Genomic DNA, 14619 nt, shown 5'->3' with positions numbered 1-14619 from the left:
CCTTGGCGAGGCACTGTGATCAACGGCCTAGCCCAAGCATGCCATAGCTCCTTGTATAATGCGTCGCTAGAACTCCCTGCACAAAGGATTCATTATGTGAACTAACATGGCAAGTTTACTTTGTAGCATGGTAAATTTAGTTTTGTAGCATGGTTAAAATGCTATGTCAGGTATATATAGAACATTAACACATCGTGTGAGGTATGTGATGTCAAAGGGTCTAAAAAGACTGAACCCCGTAACTGTAGCTTCAGAGCTCCAGTAATTACATAGCATCAGTCTAATTGGTGGAGGAAGCTCATGAACAGCTTCAGAGATCATCCCCTGAAAATTCAATCCAATGCTCGCATAAAACGATGAGGTATGAAACGATACCGTCCTCCATCTCAAGCACACACTTTGTGAAAAGAAACTTGCGCGATTCCTCGAGCACCACCCTCCTGCGCCGTCGACGAGGAGGTCCCCGGACACCACAAACCTGCCCCGTCCGCTCAACTTGCCAGTGACCAGCACATACCCGTCAAGTTCAACACCGGCGGCAATGCTACAACCTACATCACAGTCGCTGCAACATGGGTAAGGGAGAGACCACGTCAGGGCTGGGGGTCTAAAAATTGGGTTCGGCTCCTCTGCTGTACAGCTGTTACGGTACAGGTGCTCTAGCAGGCATAATCTACCGTCTGTTATAATCCAATGGTCCTCCTTTCTCTCCCTTAATAATTCTATTAATAACTACAAACAGCCTAATAATAGTCCAAAGGAAAATCCTCTACGCCTATAGAATTGGCACCAAACTCCTCCTGTCCGTCTTCCTCGTTCCTCCTGATACATGACCACTTGTTTACTGAATCAGAAATTCTAACATGACACAGAGTAAGCACTTCTTTTGTTCTTGGCAAGATAAGCACAATGCACGGAACAACACCTTATCTGAAGGTCACCAATGGCATGGCTGCCAAGTTCCTCCTATTTCGGAAACTTTTTGAATAGAAATCATATGAGCATTCCAAACTCCATGGGCAAAGACCGACAAAGCAAGTGACCACTAAGTCAAACTATAACTGAAATTAAACTCAACACACGTGCATGTACCACTAATGGCTATTGACGAACCACATTGCCATGAAGAATTAACAGATCATCAAATAACCATATGGTGTAGCTTCTGTAATAGGATAATGAAGAAAGGAGAAAGCAGTTCTAAGTAATAGCAAGTAATTCACCTGCTCCTTCCGTTGGGGAACCATGGCACTAGCTGGCAGGACGTTTCTTGGATTGGATCCGTGAGCTGCAGCTTGTGGAGTTTGGCTGGGCAGGCTGGCGGGGAGGTCCAGCTGCCGCGCCGCCGTCGTCCTGAAGATCATGGGGCGCCGGCTGTGTCGTCAGAGGACAGCACGGTGACTCCGGCGTGATTTTAACCCTCATCCAGCTGCCACCCTCCTCCTCGTTAAGGTTGCCCGAAGGAGCCTCAAGCTTGTCGTCGTCATCGTGCTCTTGGAGTACGTGCTCGCCCTGCTCCTAGAGGAGCTTGTCGTCACGGAGCTTCTCCCCGGATCTTGGTCGCGAGCCTCCGTCCTTCCAGCGGGAGAGGCAGTGGCACACGACCACGGCCATGGCCGACAGCCATGCTCATCGGACCAACGGAGCCATTGGACGCTCGCGCGCACGTCGCGATCCGAAGCTCGGACAGCTGGGGAGGCGGCGGAGTACCTGGGTGCGCGGCGAATCCCCGGGAACTCGGCGACTAGCTTCCTGTCAGCGTGGCGCACGGAGACGACGGCGACCCCGGCGAAGAGCAGCTCAGCCGCGAGCCGCACGGGCGAATAGCTCCCATGCGACGTCGTTGATGTGAACTGTCTCTCATGCAACGTTGTTGGCTGTAATAGCTCTCATGCGACATCTGCGTTGGAAAAAATAGCTCCCATGCGACACACCATTTACGCGGCTAGTTGGCTGTTAGTTAGGCTGAGGTTTGGTTAGGACACTGGGGGTTATGTGCTCTGACTGGTGGGGTCCACCTATGGCCACGTAGACAAGAGTCAACCGTCCACGACTCGACCTGGGACTGTGTGACCGTGCTCGACTCGCCCGTGCTGGACTGAGCGAGCGGCGCCGCCGTAAGCATCTTCTCCGGCAGCGGTTTCTTCTCCGCAGTGGTGGAGCGCATTTCTTGGCAGCGGCAGAGCTATTGCGAGGTGAGCCCGAAACCCTAGTCCCACTCCCTAGAATTTTGGGGGATCTGTGGCCTCATGCTGCCCTCTGTTTCTTGGCGATTTAGAATCGGGCTCCATTGGATCCGGGGGTTGTTTCTTCTCCGCGGCCCGGTGGTGGAGCGCCTATCTCTGCATCGGCTATTGCGAGTGAGTATTTTCCAAACACTACTCCCATTCCATTGAATTTTGGATAAATATGTGGCCTCATGCTGCCCCTGTTTCTTGGCGTTTTAGAATCTCGATTGGATAGGAGATGAAGCGAGGGCTGGATGAGATGGAGCGAGGAGACAGTGCTTCAAATCGGTAATGCCACCCTCTTTTCTTGGCGATTTAGAATCGAACTCGATTTGGTAGTGACTGCCGCCGCTGCCTGCCATTGACAAAACAGGGGAGGTTCAAATTCTGCCACCACATTCGCAATTATAGTGGAATTGTTTCCCTGTAAAGCCAAGCTCAGTGATGGCAGTGTCCAAGACATTGATAGAGATACCACCGTGAGGTTGGATGTCGAATTTGCAGATGTTGATCCCCAGGAATTGGAGAGCATGAAGGAGAAGGCCGTGGGCAATTTGGTGGAGAGAATTGGGGAGAGTATTGTTTGGGGTCCAGAACAAGAGGTATGTCTGCAAGGTTTCGATAACTATAATGGTGAATATGTGAGAATTGAAGATGGAGAATCCATGGTTGCTGAAATTGATCAGCAAGAAGGGTGGGCAAGCAAACAAGTAACATTTTATGCAGAGCTAATTGATCTGCAAACTCATTCCAGAGTTGGTTATGTGCAATCAAAGAGGGCTGCACAGATGGAAGATGATGAGTGGGTTTCACAAAAGAAGATGTTGGCATTGTTGACTGAACCGACTGTAGTAGCTGAAGATACAGGGATTGATGCAGATGGAGAGGAGGGAACCCATGGTGCTAGGAAGATTGTTGTTGACTGGAATGTAGTAGAGTTGAATGAAAAAACAGATTTGGTCATTACACCAATATCTGACATTGATATGGCCGAAATGTTTGGCATTCAAGTTGATGACAAAGATAAGGAGAAGGATGACAGTTCTTTGCCTGCTGAAGGTAACACAGGCCCTAGAAATGCAAATGAGGATGAAGAACAGCTGATGAGAGAGGCTGCAGATGATGTGGATGATGCAGATGATAATGAGCTGGTTTGTTTGTATGACAAAGAGAACCCAGTTATTGAGGTGGGAAAGTTGTGGCCAAGCATGAAGGAGTTTAGGATGTCTTTCAGGACCTATGCAGTGAAAAAAGAGTTTGATGCCAAGACTATGTGGACTGATCGAAAGAAATTTTATGCTCGGTGCAAAGGTTATGATGGTGGTGGCAATCCTTGCAAATGGTACTTGTCTGCCAGACTACAACCTGATGGAAGTACAGTAAGGGTAAATCAAATACCACACCAGCATACATGTATGACCACTTCACAGAGAGTTTCAAAGATGACATCACAGCTTTGGGTTACAGAGAAGATTACTCCTATTTTAGCCAAGACTCCAAACACTACTGCAAAGAGGCTTAAAGTTGACTTGGAGAAGCTGTACCCCATCCAGCTGCAATATACCACAGTGTGGAAAGCAAAACAAATGGCCATGAAATCATTGTATGGTGACTGGGCAAATACATTTAGGATGTTGTATAGTTTTAAAGAAGAGGTGGAGAAGAGGTCACCTGGGAGTGTGGTGGAGATAGATACAGAGGTAACAGAGGATGGCAAGGTTTTATTCAGCAAGTTTTTTATGTGTTTGAAGCCTTGCATAGATGGATTCAAAGCAGGTTGTCGTCCATATTTGAGCATAGACTCATCTTTTTTGACTGGAAAGTGGAATGGTCAGTTGGCTGCATGCAATGCTCTAGATGGACACAACTGGATGTTCCCAATTGCAATAGGAATGTTTCAATCAGAGACAGAGGCATCATGGATATGGTTCATGATGCAACTGAAAAGATGCATAGGGCCAGTTTCTCCTTTGGCCATCCACACAGATGCATGTAAAGGGTTGGAAAATGCAGTAAAAATGTTTTCTCCCATGCTGAGCAGAGGGAGTGCTTTGGACATATGTGGATGAATCTGATAAAAAAATTCAGAAAAGATGAATTTGGGCGCATGTGGCCAGCAGCAAGATCCTACACCAGACAGACACATTCCTATCACCTTGGTAAGATATTGGCATCATGTAGTGATAATGAATTTGCTTCATGGTTGAACACCCACCATTCTCTGTTGTGGTATAGATCAGGTTTTAATACTGCCATAAAATGTGATCATATCAATAACAACTTGGCAGAAAGTTTTAACAACAAAGTGAAGGATTTGAAAGACTTGCCTGTGCATGACATGGTGGACCAAATAAGGATCATGATGATGCGTTTGTGGGAGTTGAGAGGAAAAATTGCTAATATTTTGGAAGGGGACAAGCTTCCAGCAGTGGTACAACAGGTGGTCAACAGGAGTAGAAATCTTTCACATCTATCTGTTGAGAAATCTTCCTTGTGGGGTGCTGAAGTTAGAGATACAAAGAGTGGCAAGAGGCATGTGGTAAATACTGAGTTGCATGAGTGCACTTGCCAAGAGTGGCAACACACTGGAAAACCATGTGAGCATGCCATACTTTTTTTGGCATCTAAACCCAGGTTAAATATGCACCCATATTTGCATGAGTATTATTTAGTACAAAAATTCAAAGCTGCATATGCAAGTCCAATTCCTGCACTGACTGACCAATCTCAATGGCCTGAGGTGGAAATAGAATTTACCTTGTGTCCCCCTGTCACTAGAAGAAAGGCTGGGAGGCCTAAACAGAGTAGATTCAAAGCTTGGTTTGAGAAAGGTGGTTGTAGTAAGAAGGGGAAAAAGGAAAAGGAAAAGAATGATAAGCCCAAAAGGGCTCAAAAAGGTAACAAAAATAGGTGCAAGTTGTGTGAGGTAGTTGGGCACAGAATTGGTTCATCCAAGTGCATCTACACTCCTCATAGGCCAAAGTATGTTCATGTTACTGTTTTTGCAAGTTTTTGATTTTGCTACTTGTTCTAGTATCTAACCAAGTCAAATGCTTTATTTTTTAGGAGGAAGCGTGCAGAAAAAGCCCCACCTCTTGTTGTTGAACAATGCTGGCCAGTGAAAAAAGTAAGACTCAATGGCTATAGAAGGAAGAGCACTAAGCAGATAATGTTTGGTGACAAAGATATGGAGCTAACTGAAACTGTTACTGCTGAACATGAGCTAAGTGTTTCTGTTTTGGACGATGTGATGCATACTGAATCTGTTTTGCAGACGCTAGGGCAATCTGAAACTATTGCAGATGAAGCAACTGTTGTGCTGCCATGCGAATCTGCTTTGACAACTATGTTGCCATGTTTGGAGGTTGTGCTGCCAAGTGTTGAGTTGCAAATTGAAGTAGTTGAACAATTTGTGCCATCTACTCAATCTGCAGAAGTACAAACTGAAGAAGTGCAAACTGAAGAAGTGGGACATGGTCAGGTGAAAAAGTTGAGGGGGTCTAGTGGAGTTTGCAAGGGGCCAAAAAGCAAGAGCATTAGCATCAACAAACTATGCGCCGTGGAACCAAACGGTAGAAAAAAGCAGAAGAAATCGAGTGGTAGAAAGAAGCAAAAGAAATAGAGTCAAAATCATTCAAATTTGATGTGAAAACTTAAGTTTGTTGTCATTTGATGTGAAAACTTATGTTCTTTCATGTGAAAACTTATGTGCTATGATGTTGATTTGACTTGAAATAAAATTCAAATTTGAACCGACATTCAAATTTGAACTTATCTCCAATATTTTTTGAGTTCATTTGTTTGTTCTGTGATGTTGCATCGTTTTATGTACTACTATGCACTTTAGTTCATAAATCTAACCCTTTTTGTGAAGTCCAACTCATAGTCACTGAAAATGTTGTACAAACAGGCTCCAAAGTAAGGAAAAACGGCCCCATTTCTAAGCAAGTTTTTTTCGATCTTCTCAAAATCACCCAAAAAAGATTTTCTTAGCTTATATTATACCTATATAGGATCAATACGAAGTCTCATCTTTTTTTGAATAAGTATTCATATTATTTATTTTATTTTTGAAAAAACACCCTTTAATACAAAGTCAGCAATAAAACAAGTTTAAAAATTTTAAATGCAAAAATAACTTCAGATCCTCCTTAGTCACTCTAAAGTGAAGCTAAGGTGATGTTTTTTGATTTTTTGCATTTTCAAAACCTCAAACCCTCTTCTCACTCCTTTGAACTCTATGCAACCTCAGTCGAGATAGTCCAATTTGTGAAGGTTTTTTCATGCAAAGATCATTAGATCAAGTTTATCATTTTATATCATAACTATGTAACATAAAAAGGCTATATGCGCAGGTTTTTCATTTTTTAGATTTTTTTTGAATTAGTTATAGACATTTGAATGTTAGGTCAAACCTTTCAAAACCCCGTTGACTGCCTCAAAACCCCATGTAACCCTAGCACCAAACGTCCACCGTCGATCTAACCCTAACGCCAAACTGCGGCCGTCGGATAGGACTTCTAGAAGGATTCCGCGGGGGCGATCCGTGGGCTCCAATCTGATTAGCCATCGTTTTTTCTCTCTGACGAACAGATAACGTTGAGCGGGGGAGCATCTAAGTGACCGTTGGGCCGAGCGGCTCGGGCCCGGCAAAGCCTGGCGTGCGTGCGCACGACCGTCGAGAGGGGGGATGGGCTGCATGCGAGGGGCAGGGTCAATGACATGTGGGCCATCCTTGTCCCATGCATGCCATGCAACGTCGCAGCCTAGCTATTCTTTGCTCGTGAACGCCTAGCCATTTGCATGCGGGCTTGCATGCATGCATCGACGCAGAGTACGGCAAGGGCGCAGCGTATAGATACGTCGCATCTAAGCTATTTTAACAAATGCATGTTTGAACGAGACGAACGCGTCGGTGGTGCAGCTCCTTTTTCAGTGTCACGCGCGGATGAACGGGCCTGTTTCCCACGCGGCGTCACCGCCGATGCAAGTGCCCGTGCCTCTTTGGATGCTCTAGCCGCCATTTTTTGAATTAATGCCCGCAATTACTTATGCCAGTGCGAACGGAGAAGAGAAAAAGATCGAGAAGGGGCACCGTGTACACATTGACCACGGTTGCAACGCGGCTATAAAAGGGCACCATTTCCTCATCCTCTCACACTCATCTCTCAAGCCTCCCCCCTTCTTCTTTTCGAGCCAAATCCACCACTCGAGCCACCATGCAGTTCAACGGCCCTACCTACCGTCGCCCTCGCACCGTGCCGGAGAGGCAGTACCCGGCCGGAGTCGTCGTTGAGAACAGCCTGAGGGTGTGGGCCATCTCTAGGTGGAGGGGCCCTAGAGAGTTGGCTCGCTTCTTCCTCGAAGCCGGCTACCGCCACCTCCCTCCGGGCACTCCGCCCATGTTCCACCTCCACGAGCAGTACGATGGCAACGCCGGCCCCAACGACTTCGTCATCGGCCTCTACGTCACCTTCACCAACCCCTACGACGCTCACCACCTCCTCGGGGAGGTGTTCTGGTGTGGATGCGAGTTTATCGCGTTCACGACCTACAACATCTTCACCAACTTCCACCACATCTTCCCTCACCCCAACAGCATGCACACCCTCCCCTACCAGATGCCGGAGGACGACGAGTGAGGGGCCCAAGGAGGAGGGGCCAAGGAGTGGCAAGGAGGAGGGGCCAACGAGTTGTTCAAGGGGCGAGTCTTCTATCTATCTAGTTTGGGGCTCTAGTTTGTGTTTGTGTTGGTTCGGGCGTGTGTGCCCGTGTCTTTTATATATCTAGTTTTAATTATTTTACTTTCATGTTTTATGAACTATATGTAGTGGGGGGATGCCCCTCTATATGTTTTATCTATCTATGCTACTAGGGTACCCGATGCCCCTCTATCTATCTATATGTTTTTTCGGTCCTAAAGTTTCTCCATTGCATTTTATTTATGTGGCCATGTGTACTAAAAAACAATTGATCTGGTATCTAAAATGTACGTTACCAAGAAATTGACAATAAAGATTATGTACTATACTACATAATCATACAGTTGGTATACAATGCATTTGAAGACAATGGGCAAGAAAAATGCTAATTATCTGGTGCTGATGACATGCGTAAGTGTTAAAGTATACACCATATATATAAATGTCTAGCCAAAAGATTTGGGTGTACACCCATGACCAAGTATGGATCCGCCCCTGGTTGTAAGGGGATGCCCCTCTATGTTGTAAGGAGATGCTACTAGGGGCACACTAGATGCATGTCTTCTTTTTTTGAGAGGGGCACAACCTTTTTCGGTTGAAACACACGAGTAAAAACTTTGAAAACACCATAGCACAAGTAAAAAAATATATTAAGAAATGGTGCTTGGTTGAAATAAACTAGAACCAAACAATTGCAACTTTTTTGGTTCACAAAGACTGCTCAAATAATTATCTCAAATAGCTTATGCATAAAAATATCTCAAATAATTATCAGATGAGTTATCTCAAAAAAGGTGACTGCAGGAAACTTAAAATTTGTGAAATGATCTAAAGCCGAAAAGATATATCGATGTCAATGACCGTGTGCACTTTTTTTGCACTCCTTTTATCAATGGGCCTGGATATGTTCTATTCGGCCCTGCCTAACTTCTATATGGGCCTGGCCTTTTCGGGCAACTGTGGACGAACCTTTTTTTTTCCTTTTCTCCCTCTACCACTGAAACTGAAACTGAAACTGATGATGAACTGAAGAACTAAAAAACGGGGCCGAAACAGAGTGGAGAGGACATGCTGAATTCGTACAACGCAACACTTTTATTCAAATATACATATCATTAGGATTACAAATGATGCCCAATCTATTCACTTACGACTAATTATCATCACATAAACAAATGCGAGAGCAATTACACAAACACAAAAAAGTCCGGCCATCAGCCCCATCAAATTGCCCTGCTTCTGCAATTCAATGAGTTTCTTCATCTGCTTGTTTAGCTTCTTCAGCTCTGCCGTCACTATTGCATCCCCCACAGTAGCCCCAATGGAATGGGTAGATCCAGGGGCCCCACATCCAGAAGCGCCCGATCCAAACTTGCCCAACTTCTCCGCCTCCAACGGTAAATCGAGCTCCCCTGATGCACCCTCCAGTTGAATCCGCTCTATGTACTCATCTAGCCACTCAAAATGGGTGCATTGCTTGAATTTCTGAAATTGGAAAGATGAACCCTAAATCCCAAATCCGATGAAAAATGGGGAAAAATTGTGATATGAAATTGGGATACAAAAACCAAAATTGGCATATTGAGAAGTAAAATCTCACCTTTCCCTGCTCTGGTTTGCTCTCGCATTTCACGAATTCCCGCCCAAGGTTGCCATTCTTGTCGGTCGTTGTGACTAGCCGCTTCAGGGGTGCGATACGTGGGCATGCAGGGCACCTTGTCATGGGCACTGCGCCATAGCGCGGCCATGAGCGGCGGGAGGCTGAAGCGGAGCTCGACATTGCTAGGTCGCGGCCCAGAACGGCGTTGCTGCGCGTCGTCGCCGGAGAAGAAGAACAACAACGGTCGGGGAGGGGGGGTGGGGGGGGGGGCGAGGATGGGCTCAGGTGCTGCATGGCTCGGTGTCCTCTTGTACCAATGCTGACCTGGATAAGTTAGTGGGTCCCACGCAGTGGGTCCCGCTCACCTGACCAATGCTGAGTTGGATAAGTTAGTGGGTCCCATGCTGTGGGTCCCGTGCTGTGGGTCCCGCTCACCTGATTCGAGTTTTAAACACGTGTCTTTGGATTAGGCAGCAGTGTCGCATGGGAGCTATTTTTTCCAACGCAGATGTCGCATGAGAGCTATTACAACCAACAACGTTGCATGAGAGACAATACACACCAACGACGTCGCATGGGAGCTATTCGCCCGAGCCGCACAGGCTCATCCAACTTCTAAGTCGGGACCTCCGCGTGAGCGTCATGGGGCCGCCACTCGGATGGGTTCTGGAAGGCGGTTGTACATTGGCACACCGCGAATCCCGGCGAGTAACTGGCCGTTGGCGCGGGCAAGTAAACGGCGACGTCCCCGACAAAGAGAAGACCGGCCAGCTCGCCTCACTCTCCTCTGATTAGAAATGAAGGATTGGGAAGGAGCAGACGAGCCTGCAGGGAAAGGATAAGGTGCCGATGCAGTCTCCATTCGTTCGGGTGACATGTACCGAACGTACGAGAAACGTGTCGTGGCAGGGGACCAGTGAGCCAAGATACTCCGTGACGTGGCAGGAGTACATGCTACACGACCAGTGTTAGATAAAGCGTTTGGGAGGAGGAGCGAGGTACCAGACGTTCGGCATTATCTTTTTCGTTATCGTAGTAGATTCTAAGAGTTGATTATGAGTTAATTTACTGGTATTGCATACAGGGATCCACCACTTGCGTGGTAGCACCAATTTACAATATAATATAACCATAAGATTTTATTTCTTGAAATATAGGAGCTCGGCACCCTGTACTATTTCATCAATGAAACATGACTTTTACAACATGTAAGATGTCAGGGTGTACATAACTATGAGAAGTTGAAGATAAAAATACATTGTGTTAGTTTAACACCTAATTTGAAAATTTGAAGTGAGGTGACTAAATTAAGTATTTGTTTCCCCATTGGGAAGGTCGGAATTCACAGACATCCAAAAGGAGAGAAAAGGATGATGTATCAGCGAAACTATCAAAATTAGAATTTCTCTGTTTTTATACATCAAGGCAGCACAAAAGCTCCAACACATCAACCTACATAACAATATTGAAATAATGTCGAGTCGTCTCGAATTATACCCAAGCCCACATCTATACTTCCTTAGCATCCACCCAGAAACTCATTCGTCTCTAGCGATGAAACACACGACAACCAGAAACAGAAAGCGAAGCAAAGGAACCGAACCCGAGGCGCAAAAATTCGTCATCTCCGCCGCCCAATTGAAACGACGCCCAGACAGGATTGAGCAGCGTGGGCCGATATGCTCGCCCCATGCGCAGCTCCACAGTGTTTGATCGGCACCTAAAGCGGGTAGCTAGCGCACTTCCTATTATTATTATCATACGCATATACTAAATCTGGATTCATGTACCTGTTTGACCAAAATGTTGGGACCGGCACCCTCGCGCCAAGGCGCGGTCCTGATCTAGTATTTAGGAACGGAGGGAGTACACATACGAAGCAAAATGAGTGAATCTACACTCTAAAATATGTCCGTTTGAAATTTGTAAAAAGACAAATATTTAGGAACGAAGGAGTATAATTTTGTGCATGGCACATGGACCCGGATGATGAAGAGGCTTCTGGCAATGCTATCAAGCTTCCATCATTTGTTTACATAATTGACGTACTATACAAATAATTTTCCAGCGACATGAAATTGTACAATGGTGTGAGCTTTCAGCTTTTGTTTCGCGTGTCTTGCCATCGATGCTCTTTCGGAAACAATAAAAAACTAACTTCCTTGCTAATGCATGTCAATTATTAGCAGATCAGAGCTAATAATTACATCACAACTGAAGACAAAATTATGAGAAGGTGTTAAATTAAAATTGATCCATGCTTTCATTGACAGCAACGTCCTCCCAGCTCTGTCTAAATCAACAAGGCATGTTGGAAAAAAAAGTAGCTGTCTGGAGCATGCAACATTCCGATCATTTTGTGCAGTTCCACTAAAATAGAGCTGAGCGTCCCTGTTCCAAAGATATCAAGTGTGATTACGATAATAGAGGACTGCTAATGAAACAATAAACACACAAATAGAAGCCGGTCACCTTTGCAGTCTCTCTTAAGACTAACTAGTTGGAGAAGATTAGGCTCGGAGTTGGATGAGGAGGATAGAGCAAAACCAATCTCCCTTTGTGCAATCGCACTGAAATGTAGAGACGTTGCCCGTGTGACATTTTAGTACAACTGCACAAAACACTCTTAAGAAAAAAGTGATTTGTGCAGTTCACCAAAAGGTCGCAATAGCAACAAGGTGAAATGGATAGCCCTGTTTGCAAAAAAGAGGTAGAAAGGAAACAATTACTGGCCAATAACAGTTGATGACGGAAAAAAGCATGTTCCTTGTCCTAAGGGAAGATAACAACACAGTTGTGTTTGTCTAAAATGGTGTGAGGACGAGAATGCAATATGGAAAGTACGCTGGACGAGCTACGTTTTGGGCAAAGAACTATGGAAGATCCACATGCAGCGACGTGGGAAAACGGGCAGTGGAGCAAGGCCGGAGGGGATACCTGGAGGTCGTCGGGATGTAACTAGGTGAGCGGCGGCGGGCGGAATCTACGAGCAGGTGGTGTAGGCCCTGCCGCGCCGGAGCTTGGTCAAAGAGAACGGCGTGTACCGTAGATCGGGACGTGTTGCCTCGGCGCCGTCGAACGGAGAAACGATGCACTTCCTCTCTTTCCCCCGGCGGACGGGATGCGGCCGGATCAATGACCAACGGTGAGAGAGAGAGAGAGAGGCCACCGCACTCCCTTTCCCCCAGCGGACGGGATGCGGCCGGATCAGTGACCAACGGTGAGAGAGAGGGAGGCCACCGCACTCCCTTTCCCCCGGCGGACGGGATGCGGCCGGATCAGTGACCAACGGTGAGAGAGAGAGGCCACCGGAGCCTTGTGTGAGATACTCTGAAGAGCGGGCTACCTTTTCCTCCATAAAAATCGTTTTATATTCTATGTACATGCCATTGAGCACTATAACTTTATTTAAAAATAACGCGGCAACGCGTCAAGTCGAACTTTGTTTCGTGCACGCGTGGTACACGACCACCCTAGGTAAGCAACCGCTACAGGCGTTCAAATTAGCACGTGGGCTGCCATTTCATAAAGAAATTAGCTCCACTGTGTACCCGCGCGGGTGTGGCTGGGCACGAAGCGTGAGTACGTGCACGGTGCACCTATTCTCTTCTTGTATACGTACACCACCTACGTGGGGTTGTGTGAGAGAGATACAAACCTAGAGAGATATAGTCTGTGGGTTCTTGAGAGTTTTTTTTGGGGGGGGGGGTCAATCAAAATATTGAACATATGCAATGTGTGTGAAATAGAGCCCTGGATATAACATATATATAGAGGGGGCGATCCACAAGAAGAGAGTGGAGGTATCATCGGCTTGAGGTGTCCATAGAATTGAAGAGAGGGATGATGTGTGTGTGTGTGTGCGCACGATCGATAAAGAGTGCCATTGAATTTGTGTGTGCCCACGTCAAATATATAGAGTGGCTGGCCTACTGGAACGTGAGATGGGACATGTGCAGTTTGTCTCTGTGGCATGGATACCTACCTGCAGCACTCGACTATCGGTGTGTGGTGGGGGAAGAGGGAGGCCCAATTAACTATAGAGGTACAATGGCTGGTATATGTGTGGAGGAGGAGAGAGGCCTACCTCATGTATTAAGGAGATCGATCTGTCTCATGTATTAAGGGAGATCGATCGACATCCATGCATATGTGCAGGAGATGAATAAGGTTGGGAGAGAGATAGAGCTAGAGTGTTGGAGGGGGTGGTAGTGGAGTTGCTTCTAACAAATGGTGGGATAGGCTTGCTAGACAAACGGAGGGCACGCCCGCAATATCAATAAGAGAGGAGATGGTTGCTTGTTGTCTGTGCACGTGCGTGAGAGAGACGGGTTAGGAGGCATGCACGAATGATGAGGGGGGACGATGTGGCTGTGGTAAGCAGACGTAACTACATAGGAAGATCAATCGCCCTTTGTAAGAGAAAGGAGAGACATAACTTGTGAGGTACGTCGATCGATGGGGGTAGTTAAAGTCGATCTAGGTATATGTTGGGAGATCGATCGGTATACATGCATGTGTGTGTTAGAAGCAAATGAGGCACGAGGAGAAGGATAGAGAGAGAGGGATGCATGTGGGAGGTGGTATGAGAGGCATACTATATCGAGGGAGAGGAGTGTGCGAGTACGAGAACGATGAAAAGAGTGGTGGGAGTGAGGCATGGACGGTGACAAGAGAAGAGGTAAGCTTGTGTTTGTGCTAGGCACACCTGGCTAGAGAGGCATATCGATCGATGTGTGCCATAAAGAAGGAGCTGGGGGGCCTACACACACCGTGGGTGAACGACCTAAAGTGAAAAGATGAATTTGCATGATGGAGCTAGATAATGCTGAGAGAGGGTGAGAGGAATGCGGGCGTGTGCATACACAAGAGAAAGTTAGCGCTAGCTACAAAGATAAGAGGGTTGTGTGGGTGTAAAAGACGAATATAGATCATATATACTTCATTATAAAAAGCGAATTCGAATATTTGAAGAATTTATCATAGTGTTTCAAACCGACGGATGTGTGAATATATATAACGGTGATACACATGGTGTGGTTATGAACATGGCATACTACATTTAATATATTTTATCTCTACTCTTATA

At 46.2% G+C, this 14619-nt stretch overlaps 3 protein-coding genes across 3 annotated transcripts; 2 read left to right on the top strand and 1 right to left on the bottom strand.

Moving 5' to 3' along the window:
* Nucleotides 1-2466: 2466 nt before the first annotated feature.
* On the top strand, nt 2467-4297 carry LOC147984365 (uncharacterized). The gene is made up of 2 exons (XM_087541067.1): nt 2467-2516; nt 2602-4297. Exons 1-2 carry the CDS (start codon nt 2467-2469, stop codon nt 4295-4297), a joined length of 1746 nt encoding a protein of 581 aa, XP_087397193.1.
* Nucleotides 4298-4331: 34 nt separating this feature from the next.
* On the top strand, nt 4332-5850 carry LOC147984364 (uncharacterized). The gene is made up of 2 exons (XM_087541066.1): nt 4332-5210; nt 5295-5850. The coding sequence occupies exons 1-2, from the start codon at nt 4336-4338 to the stop codon at nt 5848-5850; spliced, it is 1431 nt and encodes a 476-aa protein (XP_087397192.1). The 5' UTR covers nt 4332-4335.
* A 3223-nt stretch (nt 5851-9073) lies between these two features.
* Nucleotides 9074-9710, bottom strand: LOC147984363 (uncharacterized). Its single transcript, XM_087539746.1, has 2 exons — nt 9531-9710; nt 9074-9415 (listed from the first exon to the last, which is right to left on the bottom strand). Exons 1-2 carry the CDS (start codon nt 9708-9710, stop codon nt 9074-9076), a joined length of 522 nt encoding a protein of 173 aa, XP_087395872.1.
* Nucleotides 9711-14619: the final 4909 nt, after the last annotated feature.

Source organism: Triticum urartu, chromosome 2A (assembly GCF_056163025.1).
Source record: "Triticum urartu cultivar PI428250 chromosome 2A, HENAU_Tu73, whole genome shotgun sequence".
In the NCBI taxonomy this organism is placed as follows: domain Eukaryota; kingdom Viridiplantae; phylum Streptophyta; class Magnoliopsida; order Poales; family Poaceae; genus Triticum; species Triticum urartu.
The sequence above is the reverse complement of the archived record's forward strand: the minus strand, read 5'-3'. Positions and strand labels throughout refer to the sequence as shown.

What these genes read in the sequence shown, in the direction of transcription:
- LOC147984365 (XM_087541067.1), top strand. Translation starts at nt 2,467, where the DNA reads ATGAAGCGAGGGCTGGATGAGATGGAGCGAGGAGACAGTGCTTCAAAT. An exon ending in GGAGACAGTGCTTCAAATCG is followed by an intron (nt 2,517 to 2,601) that starts GTAATGCCACCC and finishes TTGACAAAACAG; the next exon opens with GGGAGGTTCAAATTCTGCCA.
- LOC147984364 (XM_087541066.1), top strand. Translation starts at nt 4,336, where the DNA reads ATGTGGCCAGCAGCAAGATCCTACACCAGACAGACACATTCCTATCAC. An exon ending in TACACTCCTCATAGGCCAAA is followed by an intron (nt 5,211 to 5,294) that starts GTATGTTCATGT and finishes TTTATTTTTTAG; the next exon opens with GAGGAAGCGTGCAGAAAAAG.
- LOC147984363 (XM_087539746.1), bottom strand. Translation starts at nt 9,710, where the DNA reads ATGTCGAGCTCCGCTTCAGCCTCCCGCCGCTCATGGCCGCGCTATGGC. An exon ending in GCAAACCAGAGCAGGGAAAG is followed by an intron (nt 9,416 to 9,530) that starts GTGAGATTTTAC and finishes TTCCAATTTCAG; the next exon opens with AAATTCAAGCAATGCACCCA.